General features: G+C 40.4%; 1 protein-coding gene across 4 annotated transcripts; it reads left to right on the forward strand.

The window, feature by feature from the left end:
* Positions 1–887: 887 nt before the first annotated feature.
* LOC18447378 (uncharacterized) lies at positions 888–6,704 on the forward strand. 4 transcript variants are annotated; one of them, XM_020675485.2, is made up of 6 exons: positions 888–2,782; positions 3,164–3,283; positions 4,462–4,572; positions 4,822–4,911; positions 4,999–5,121; positions 6,174–6,704. In XM_020675485.2, the coding sequence occupies exons 1-6, from the start codon at positions 1,340–1,342 to the stop codon at positions 6,234–6,236; spliced, it is 1,950 nt and encodes a 649-aa protein (XP_020531144.1). In that variant the 5' UTR covers positions 888–1,339; the 3' UTR covers positions 6,237–6,704. The 4 variants fall into 4 exon arrangements, with proteins under 4 accessions (XP_020531144.1, XP_020531143.1, XP_020531145.1 ...); XM_020675484.2 differs by having other exon boundaries at positions 893–2,782; positions 4,462–4,578; XM_020675486.2 differs by having other exon boundaries at positions 893–2,782; positions 4,462–4,578; positions 5,014–5,121.
* Positions 6,705–11,744: the final 5,040 nt, after the last annotated feature.

Consider the following 11,744-nt stretch of genomic DNA (forward strand, 5'->3'; position numbering starts at 1 on the left):
TTATCATTTTACACATTTACAACTATTTGACTTTTGATGGGTATTTTGAAATTAAATAAAGTTATACAAGTAGAATGTTAAACAGTTAATCTATCGTGGATATTTTGATAATTTTTTAAATAGCCCATGAAATGACACATCAAAATACTTTTTAAAATTGATCAAAATACACTTAAAAAAAATAAATAGTTCAAATATTAAAGGGTGGTTTGCATAAGGTTGCAACTTTAAACAATCCAATTAAGGTGCACCTCTAAATTTGATCATAAATATAATTTTGATATGAATAATTATTAGAATGGCTTGATAATCTGTTTTCATCTCTAGTTATAAAATTTTAACTGTAAAAATAGTTTAAATCAAGTGGATCTATAAACACATGAAAATCTTGATAATGGATGATCCAGATACTGTGTTGCAAGATACACTATTTTGCGGACTCGAAATCTTTTGTTCTTTTCATTTTCATACATCTCGATTTCGAGACGATCAATTAAAGGATTTTCCAACATCCAAACAACCTTTTATGATGGACTTTTTGAGGTGCACCTATATTTCTACATTTTAAAGTTGCAATCTTATATAAATTTTTTTCCACTATTAAGTATATGTTAATAAATTAAATTTTATACTTTGATATAAGGAGGTCATAATTATAACAATCTCTTGGGGGTGTCACAAAGTTGGAAAAAATATATTTTAAACTTTGTTCTTAGTTAATGAAGTAGACACCTTGTAAAAAATATATTTTAAACTTTGTTCTTAGTTAATGAAGTAGACACCTTGTAGCAAAGATAAATAGCCTGCCAAAAATTATGAGGAGAGAATGAATGAAGCATGTGATTAAGGGAGCATATGATATTTTAAAGGAGCAAAGATTGCGGAGAGAGGTATGGACCGTTGGGAGAAAAGTTTGAAAAGTCCCGTTGGACAGAGCCGTTGGGGGTCCAGCCATTCTGTAAAGCCCCAAACGCTGCTCCCTCTCTCTCTTCTCTTCTCTTCTCTGCAACTCTCTCTCTCTCTTGGCCAACGAGGTACCCACAATATCACTTGGCTCTTACTCTCTCTAAGGTTTTACATGGTGGTTTTTGATATAGAGACTACATCCCCCATCTTCTCTGCTGATCCACTCATTGCCACTCTCTTTCTCCTTCAGTTTGCCTTCTGCATATAGATTTCACCCCATTTTCTCTTTCCTTCCCCTGATTTCTGCACAGTTAATTGCGCTCCTTCACTCTCCCCAAGATTCTTTTTTTTCTTTTCTTTTCTTTTCAACCTTCTCTCCATAAGTAATCTCTGGTTGAAGATAGGTTTTTGGGCATCAATCCATCTATCCACCATGGCAGTGGTGCGTGAAGAAGGGATGATCACAAACCCTTCCATCATCAACAACGATGAGAAGCCCGCCATCACCATTGACAATGAAAAGGTCAGCAGCGCCAATGCTCCTCCAACTCAGAGAAGGCCGCGGATCCGTGAGGTGAGCTCCCGATTCATGACGACACCTCACCCCAAATGCCCTAATCCTCCTCCCCTTCCGACTCCGAAGTATGGTGCCTCTGATATGCTGCTCATGAGGCGCTCCCATTCTGCTCGAAGGCCGCAACACCACCCTTTCTCTGATCATCAGCAACAGCAACAAGAAGCCCTGTCCTCCGATGTCGTCTCAGAGGCATTGACAACGGCCATGGCAGCTACATTTACGACCAGGAGCTTAGACGATCACCCTTTCACTCTCAGGCCTTCTTCTGCTCCCAATGCTAATGTCAACATGTCGACAGAGACACCATGCTTCTTCAACCACACCACTAATAATAACAAGCCTGATGGTAATGGCACTGCCATCCCCCCGAGGAAGCGGCCTGCTGCTCCTGCAAGACAGTTCAAGGAGAATGGTGGCGCTGGTCTCAGGCCTGACACCCCAAGACCCCAAGCTAAAGATAGGAGCAGCAGGTCCATTCCAAGAATCCAGCACCACAGATCTCTTCAGAATAACAAGGTGGCCGCTCTGGTTGCTTCAAGACCTGTAGGCCCTACTGACTCCTCTTCAATAGTACCTTCTACAAGTGGAGAAGCTCCTCATTGTCACAAGGAGCCCATTGCAAGCTCCAAAGCAGCAGCAGTGGTGGTAGAAGAAGGTGTTCGCAAACCTAATGAGAATAGCTCGGCACCTCACATGGATTCAGGTTCTTTGGGTAATAGGGGTAATAGTTGTGGGGAAGCGCCAGCAATAGCAGAACTGGTTAATATGGATGATCTCTCCTGGAGTGATACAAGCAGCGTTGGCAGTAGTCAGGGAGGAGGTATATGTGATAGTCCTCCGATAGCAGCAAACATTCAGAGCTCCAAGATCCTTCGGACAGCATCATCTGCCTGTCGTTCTTCTATGCCAGAGGCAGACCTGCTCCCCACCATGGGTGGAAGGGATGGCGGTGGTCCATGTCGCTCTTTGAATTCAGCATTCTCGAGTTGTGTCGCCGCCAAGTCTATGAGTAAACAAGCTTCTGTCATGTCCAGATACCTTGTCTGCTCATCATCATCATCATCCAAGGGGTCTGGAGTCTCTCTACCTCCTCACCCATCACACATGCGAACTGCCTCGTCCTTGTCCACCTCTATGATTAAGGCGGCTCAGCCTGACACGATGAGGAAGGTCAAGAAGGCATCGAGTCATGACGATGATGTTCACATGATGAAATTGTTGCAAAATCGTTACTTGCAATGGAGATATGCAAATGTTAAAGCAGAGTCAGCACTGCAGGCACAGGGGGTCTCTGCTGAGGTTTGCCTTCACAACCCTCTCTTCAACAAACTAGTACAGCTCAACTTTTAAAACTAAATAAATAAATAAATATAGAAGAGAAAGCAGTACCGGTAACTGGGCTTTCCATGATTTTAAGCATGAGGGAGCTACTGTCCAACAGCATATCTTGTTAATATTCCTTTTAGTATTTTTTAAACAACGGAGTATTTATGAATCTAAGGAAAAATCTCTCTTTCTTAGTGATAATAGTTGCAGAAACTATGCTCAAGAATTTTCTGAGTGAATCAGATTACCAGAAGCCCATTTCGATTTTGTACTAGAAATTTTGTTATTTGACTTTTATTTCTACAATCAAAGTTTGTGGCAGCTGTTCTAAATTTCTAATTTCTTATGATGCAGAAATGTCTCATTGCTTTATGGGCTAAAATAGTCAAATTGCATGATTCTGTAGAAAGAAAGAGAATTGAGCTGGTACAACTTAAGATGGCAGAAAGATTATCTAAAATTCTTGAAGGACAGGTTTGTCTCGTACTTTTTGAATGCCTTAGTGAACATTGTTTCATATTTCAAATTGGTACTGGATTTCCCATGCTTAATTCTCATAATAGGAATCACACAGGACATCAAGTTTCGATAATTCCAGTGCATTACCCCTGTAAGTTTGAGAAGAATCTTTTTATTCATTCCTTTGAATCATTATGGACAGGACAGTAATTCCTGATTCACACAGTTCCAGATCAGTGATTCAACAATATGGATTGTCATATGAATACAACTCAAAAAAAATAAAAAATAATTGAAAACCAGTGGAAATTGGTGGTTATGGGCTTCGCTGGTCCTGGATCACCCCCAACCGGTTCTGGGTCGAACTGGGTGATTTCATTTGGACCCACCAACATTTAAATCCCTGGTATGAAACAATGTTGTAGAAAGCAGACTTAACTGGCTGGCATCACAAAGTCATTTATGCAATCTGGACTAAGTGACTCAATGTGAATATGAGATCAAAACATGTTAGTTGCAACTTGGAGTTGTAGAGTTTGTAGTTTGTACCTTAACAAGATCACCCAAAGAAGAGGACTCGAAGAAACAGTCATGCCGTGGGAACCAGTGAACCTAATGTACCTATAGATGTTCTTGACAGCTGCTAAGTGAGAATGAGACAACTAATATATAAGCAGGCAGATTTGAATGATGGTAATGGTATGATTAAGATGAGTCCAGGTAGTCGAGGTGCAATGCCAGAGGTCCTCGGCAGCTTGATGCTGCAAATTCATTTATATCCCCCTTTGTAGGTAGATGTTGCAATAAGCCATACTAAATGTTTATAATCAATCAATCTTTATGTTTGTTGAGAAAGAGACTTACCGGTAATTTCGCAAGTTACTAATGGCCAATCTAATGTTCAAGTGGCCCTAAATTTGCAGATGGGTGCCAGAGAAGATGCGTATATCTTAACCCATTGGAAAATCATCAAGATTCAACACAAATCAACTATAACATACTAATAAAATATCTCATTGCATATGCGAAACCTGCTTGATTTGATACTTGCACGCAATTAAGTCTAAAAATTGGCCTTATGGATACATCAAGTACATCGATTGTAGTTATGGAACAACTGTCACTAATTTCATTACGACATGAAAAGTGGTTGTTAGGAGTTGAAAGTTGTTCTGTTGCCTCATGGATTGCAGATGCCATTTTTGGATAGCTGGGAGAATATGGAAGAAAGTTATTCAAATTCCCTTTTGGGAGTTTCTGGAGCTCTACATAATGCTACACTACGACTCCCAGTGACTGGAAATGTAAGGGTAAGATGCTCGCTTCATAGTTTGTATTTGTCTGATTCATGTCGTAGCTGTTTGTGGCTGTTTGAGCAACATTAGGATCGACTTCTAGCCCTGAATGTATTTACTTGTTAGTATTAACATTTGGATAGTATTTACTTGTTAATATTAACATTTGGATGGTATTGCTTAATTGTGATCTTTTGACAAATATATGGCTCTGATATTCAGTGTGTCTTAGTTGAAGTGTCTAGTTTGATGGTGCAGGCTGATACTGGAGAGGTGGAACAGGCTCTACAATCTGCTGCGGATGTGCTAGAAGCAACATATCCCTCTCTCTGCAGCTTCCTGCCAAAGGTAAAATAAAGTCATAAGTCCTCAAGTGTATGATGTTCTAATAGATAATGCAAATCACACGAGGGTTGTATTGTTGTTGATAATCAGATCTTTATTAAACAGACAGAAGAAATGAATTCTTTGGCTTCGGCAGTAGCCGGTATAGTTACCAAAGAAAGGGCATTGATTGAGGAATGTGGACAACTTCTAATGATGGCAAATAAATTACAGGTATGCAATCAAATGATACCCAACTAAATTGCATCAAGAAGCTAACTGGTTGGCTGCTTGAAGGGCATATTTTTCCCTATTTTCTTTTAGCATTTGTCATTATACAATATTCATTTTCAAGGCAAAAGGGGCAACTGGAAGATGAATCGTAGTTGTGATTGTTTGTGAGAGGAGAATAGATAAATAGCCTATTGGAGGCTAGGATTTTTCAATCATTGAGTCCTTCTTTCATTAGATAGGGGTCTCCAAAAGGAAAATCTTACCAATTTAAGGTAAACTAGTGTGGTTTATTGAATTGGTTTGGCACTGCATGACCTTGAACCAATCGCCAGCATGTTCTTTGCTTCACATTTCACCACTGATGAAATGGCTCTAGACTTTTGGGTTTATGGCCATTTTCACATTCCTCATGTGAATTGCTTTCACATATGTTCACTAAATTCAATGAGGTTTGAATGGAGGGACCGAGTGGATTGTTTGTCCACCCAACTCCCTTCTGAAGGCTTTTATAAATGGTTACTTAAACAGAACTATCGCTTGCTTTCCTTTTCATTATGCGCTTTGTCACAGAGTGGATTGATTGTCCACCCAACTCCCTTTTGAAGGCTATATAAATGGTTACTCAAACAAACCTATCTCTTGCTTTCCTTTTATTATGCGCTTTGCTGACAATCATTGTGCTGCCACTATGCTAAGTCCTTTTTTGCTTTGCAAATAAAAATGATATATTTGAAATGACAGAAAATGATACAACTAGAGAAGGCCAAATGATGACATTATTGTGACTGCCACCTTGCCTGGCCTGTAGCCCCAAGAGAAAATTCTCAATTTTAATGATACCATTATGCCAATTTTGTCCTTCACAAGGCCCTCTCTACGTGCACTTTCAGACATATGTATCTATATCCCCCTCTGCATCACATACATATGGCGTGTGTATGTGTGTGGTGTAGTTATTTCACTTGACACTTGAATTGCCATACTTAAAGTTTATTTTCTCTCTCTTTTTTTTATTAAACTATAGGAAATGACTGATTCTAGTGTTTGTGTAGACTGAGGAATGCAGCTTGAGTGGACAACTGATCCAGCTGAACAGAGATCGGAGGCTGGCATAAATTTTGCAGTCCCAAGTTCAGGCGTCTATGAGATTCTAGCACTGACCATTCAGTGCAGCAAGCACTCACTCTGGAGTAATGCCTACTAATGACAGGGTATAGTGGATGGTACAGAAATGGGAGTTGAGTAAATGGGTGGAACTGAAGGGGTTCCTAGAAAATAAATGATGCTTTTTGTGTATGTCCAATGAGCTGCCTGGTGATTCAACAAGAATGTCATTCTTTTATACAATCAATAAACTCGTACAGCACTGAATTGAGATGTATGTTGTCAAGTGTGTTGCACAGAAACTGCCTTAGATTTACTTATTCCTTTACCCAAAAATAAAGCCACGTTGTGCAGTTTGGAAGATGTAATGAGGATGTTCAGGATTAGAGATTTGTTTTCTGGGAATTCTTCTCATCATCCTGTATGCTCCCTATATACGTAAATGTAAATTGCATGACATAATGGACCTTTTTTTTTTATCACGAGGAACTGCAGTTTGTAACTAAGCTTATGTAGAGGCCCAGTATGGCACTAAACTAGGATCCCAAAATCCTTGATATGATCCAAACTCTTGATTCATTACCTGATCCATTTTTATGGACCCTAAGATTTAGAACATTTGTAGAGTTGCTTGACTCTTTGTTGTACTCAAAGGCATTTACTTATCTTTGAAAACGTTTCACTAGAATCTCTTTAGATCGTCACCATGTCAACAACAGAGATGTTATTAGTACCTTGTTTCCAAACAAATATGTACGACACTACTTTTCCTTTCATTGTTATTTGTAATGGGTTAGTGTCAAGCTTGTTTCCTTAGCTTCATGCAGGGTGGCTCAGTGGGATGTGCACCCCCTCGACTTACCCATGGAGCATTATACGAAGGACTCGCGAGTTGTGTGGGGGTTTGTGCTACTTTAGATGGATTAGCTCTCTCTTGATATGCTAATTTTTTAGACCAACAAAGCTATATAAGGGAGTAGAACATTCAGCCTTGACCGAGCGAGTGGTGAGGTTGGTGCAGCCTTGTACATGTCATACACATGTGGGCTGGTGACTAAAAATTCTTAGCACAAAGCCTTGGGGAGAAGTGGTAGAGACATACAGCTAAGTACGGTGGGAACTAATGGAGTTCTAAGGGCCAATAAGTTGAGGCTTGGTCGACTGAATCATGGGCACCTCAACTGATGAGGCTCAAGTGCGTGCCAAGTGCAAGACGGGATGTATGTTGCCCAAGTACATTGAAGTATATTATCCCTAAGTGTAACTGCCATGGGGTGTAGCAGCCATGGGCCATATGGAGTGGGTGTGTGCATGAACGTGGTGTGTGTTAGTCGATGATCTGGTGTGCAATCACACACGCACACACAACACGCAAGTGGGCAATGAGTTGGACAGTGTAGTGAGTGTGTGTGAGCTTGCTGGCCGACTCTGCCAGGAGTGGCTAAGTTCAAATGCAAATATTTGGGTGAGAAGCTCGAGGTACCTAGGGGGTGGCTTGAGCAGGCGGGCCAAGGCTCATTGGAGTACGTAGGCATAACAACTACTTTGGCAAGCTTTGTGTAGAGGTTGGCTGCTATTTAGCATGCATGTGACATTGTCACAACCATGAGTGGGTTGTAACAGTCTGGTTCAATGGGGGCATGATGGCTAGTTACCAAATAGTACATGTAATTTGAAATTTAAATAGTGTAATGATGATCTATATAAACCCTAAGCCCAGACCTTAAGGGGGCATCTAAGGATATGTGCAAGTGTATGGTAAGATAAAAAAGGGTTACGACTTTTGTCTGTGACCCTTGTGTGCTCATTTATTCTTAGCTCGTGTGGCTTGTCAGTGGCTAACCTGCCGTAATCAGGGTGGGACTATGGCTTGGAGCCACACGGATTGGCTAAGTGAAAGATTTATTCCCAACCGACCACCTTGAGGAGTACTTGGAGCAAACCTTGAACTGGGGGTCCAAGTTGGTAGGAACCTCACTGCATTGGAGGCCCAATGCGTTGGAGGTCAATGTGGAGGAGCGATGTGGTGTCTATGATGCTTCTATGTGAAGGCTCATAGACGTCCTTAGTGCTTTCATTGACTCCCTCATGGTAAGTTTAACAATCTTGTAAAATGACATGACACTTGTCAAAGAGGGCTTGTATAGCCCTAGGAGTGGCTTGGACACTCTTAAATTGAGGGTGCAAGAGCCTAGGGAAAGGAAATCGAGAGTGTGAGATACTTCAAAATGTCTTGGAGAACTTCCTATAGGACATGGAGGGGTCCTTTGAAAATGAGCGTTCTCACAAGGAAGAGCACAATTGGCATTACTTTCACCATGAGATTATTGGAGATGCTAGAGGATGAGGGTCACAAACACTTTAAGGTCCAAGGTGGGCACTTGGGAGGCCTTGATATAAGAGTTAAATGATTAATTCTTTTAGGTATGCAGCCTGGTTGGCTCTTGAGGCTTTGTGAACACTTTGATAGACAAGCTTGGTGCAAGAGAATGTGAATAAGTGTTCATCTCTTGTGTTGGACAATCGAACTATAGTCGAAGAGGACATGTGGTTCACCTTCGTTCCTGAGCTGCAAGGTTAGTCGTTAGACAAGTTGATGAGGTAAGATGTGTGAAACTTGCCCACTACTGCATTGGCAAGCAAGGACCTAGCAGAACCTTTTGCGGTGAGGTGGAGTTGACCTGTGATGATGGCCTTCAAGTTCCAATGGCAAGATATTGGTACACCGTAGTGGGGCCAAACCTAAGAATGGGTTGACCAATGTGAGGGAGGCACCTCAGAAGGCCTTCTTAGGTTATTTCATTTGCATGAATGACTATTGAACAAGGGATTGCCTGTTAGCCCCTCAGTGTAGTTCGGGTAGTGGAGGAAGATAATGAATACAGATTCATGAAAAAAAGAGGAAAGAATAAAAAGTTAAATGATGACTCAGGGAGGAGGCCCATTAAGAGGAAATAATTGGTGGTGAGGATGGGCCAATGGCGCAAAGCCACCTTTCTCCATGGCAACAAACGAGGGGGCGATGCAGAGGGAACAACCACCAAGGTCGAGAGGGCGAGGAAAAGGGAATTTAAAAATTTGCAACAGTAAGATGTATGTCGCTCAACCTGTGGTAAGGCTAGTGTCATGTGTTGCTCTTGATGGTTGCAAGATGTGGCGTGGCTTGTGGTGGTAGTAGTTGACTTGACACAACTATATAGACCTGACCATCTAAGAGTCTAGACTAACTTGGTGGTTGCATTGGACTTGAATAAGTGATGTGATAAGGATTTAACATGAAGCTTTGTCCAAGCAAGCACGAGCCTTGGGCCAAAGTCGTGGCTTTATGGGGTTCCATTGTAGGACCAACATCAGATGAGGACATTGGAGTAAGGTGGGGAAAACTTGTCATTCCCTTTTCCTTAGTGTCATGAAAGGTGGCTAGACTTAGCATTTGCAACCCCCTTGGGCACAAGTCTTGTGAGGGCCTATGCTTCTTTGAATGGATTTGTTGTCTTTCATGGTGGTCTAGTTCTTTAGATCAACAATTCTATATGAGAGAGCTCGGGTTCCTTCAGCCTTGACAGAGTGTGTGGCAAGTGTAATTGCAACATGGTGCATACCACATACATGTGTGGCGTAATGGCTAAAGACTCTTGGTGCGAAACCTTAAGCAAGTAAGTGTGGATAGATGATTGAGGATAGTAGGGCTTGGTGTGCTATTGAGGTTTAACTATTGGGTTTATATGGCCTTTGAAGACTTTATGAGTGCTTGTAAAATGAAATGATATAGTAAAACATGAACTCAGTGAGAGTGTGATCCCTCGTGGACCATATTAAGTAAATGATGTTTGCGGGTACCGAACTGTACTTGACGATCTAGGTCAGTTGGTTGGAAAAAACTCATGTTTCTTGGGCATAGAGAACAAACCGAGAAGGGTTTTAATGGGTCATCCCTTGATGAGGTCGGAGCATACGCCCAGATGAGTGAGTCGATGGACTATGTGACCCTCGTGTGTGATGGTGTCCTACAGAGACTGGGGCCAAAGCCTCATCCATGTGCCATCACATGTCATGCATATTGATAGATTGTTTAGGAAAGCAAGTAAGCCATCTTCAGAGTGAAGCGTATGCATGTGCGAGAGATACCCCTATGCACCATAAGAGTTGTGGTCACATCAAGTATAAGTGACTTTGACTCGTCTTTAGGAGAGGACATGAAATCCATATATTGGGATTGCGACCCTTTGGCTCATCGGTCAGAGTTTAGTGACCCACTAATGAGCCCCTGCTTAGACTGTGGGTCATGGGTGTTATTTTATGGTATGCACAATATTTTAATTAGATTTAATTTATTTATTTTCTATTGATGGGAAAATGGTTTAGAAAAGAGGCATAATGGTTTATGCACCTTCCATAATGTTGATGGCCCACCTATAGAATGGATGACTCAATTTTTCACTCCACAAGTTACCCAATATCAATGGTTCATATTCAATCTCACAATAAAAGACAAGCTAAGGAAAACCCCTTAGAAATCCTAATATTGTTCAAAGCCTATAAAAAAAGGATTGTCTCTATCCAAAATCTCTACACTTTATCTTTCTATCTCTCTCTTAAGAAAGTTTCTATCTCATATGAAAACCCAAAGGGGGCATGTCACACTCTCTCATCTTTGATCTCTCTCTCCCACATTGTAAAAAAAGGGCTAAGGGGTACTTCTCTCTCCTATCTCTCAACTATAGATTTATGGCTAAGGATTTTAAGGTGTAACAAAAAAAAAAAGAGTCTATCACTCTCAAACTAGGTATCTAAGATAATTCACCTAAGGTTTGAGTTTATAATCAAAGGGGTTCATATTCTATTGGTGTGGCTTGGCCTAAACTTGCTTTCCTGGTTAAGATTAAAGGTTGATCATTGATCCCACGCCATCGGATGGTGGTGACTCGATATGGGATGTAATAAACCCAGTTGAAGTAATCTCCAGCACTCTTCACTTTTATTACTTATAATCTTATCTTTATATTCTCAAACATAGTGCATAGTTATTTTATTGGCATCAAGTTTTAAGATTTTTGTTTTATTGTTATATTGATTTTTTTTAAAGCATATGTTATTGTAATAAGACCAATTGTAAGTAATCTTTTGCTAAAACAAAAAGGGTAAAACACAAAAAAAAAAAAGAAAAAAAAAAAAAAAAAAAAAAAGAAAAGAAGGAAAAGATGATTCCCCGGTAAAATATCACATAGGTCTTTTTTTCATTAGTATCAGAGCTATTGATACTTGATACCATTAGTTGTTTTTTTTATTTATTGAGTTTAGATCAGGCTTGGGAATGAGATATAAGAAAGCTAATGACCTTTGTGGTCAAGTAATACACTCCGGTCAAAGAATTATTGGAATATTCAAATACCGAAAAGACACTGTGCATAATGGATATTATGAGCTATTTTGGATCAGAGATATGAAGAAGATGATGATGTATTTTTCTATTCCATACTTCAATGATATTATGTGTATTTGAGATTAGGATCTACCTA

The sequence above is a fragment of the Amborella trichopoda genome, chromosome 10, assembly GCF_054954075.1.
Source record: "Amborella trichopoda isolate Santa Cruz 75 chromosome 10, AtrichopodaSantaCruz75HAP2 v2.0, whole genome shotgun sequence".
NCBI lineage: Eukaryota > Viridiplantae > Streptophyta > Magnoliopsida > Amborellales > Amborellaceae > Amborella > Amborella trichopoda.

Bases quoted from the DNA above. Each gene is read 5' to 3' on its own strand.
- LOC18447378 (XM_020675484.2), top strand. From the start codon at position 1,340: ATGGCAGTGGTGCGTGAAGAAGGGATGATCACAAACCCTTCCATCATC. The intron at 2,783-3,163 runs GTTTGCCTTCAC...CTTATGATGCAG, and splicing joins CACAGGGGGTCTCTGCTGAG to AAATGTCTCATTGCTTTATG. The intron at 4,912-4,998 runs GTAAAATAAAGT...GTTGATAATCAG, and splicing joins TCTGCAGCTTCCTGCCAAAG to ATCTTTATTAAACAGACAGA.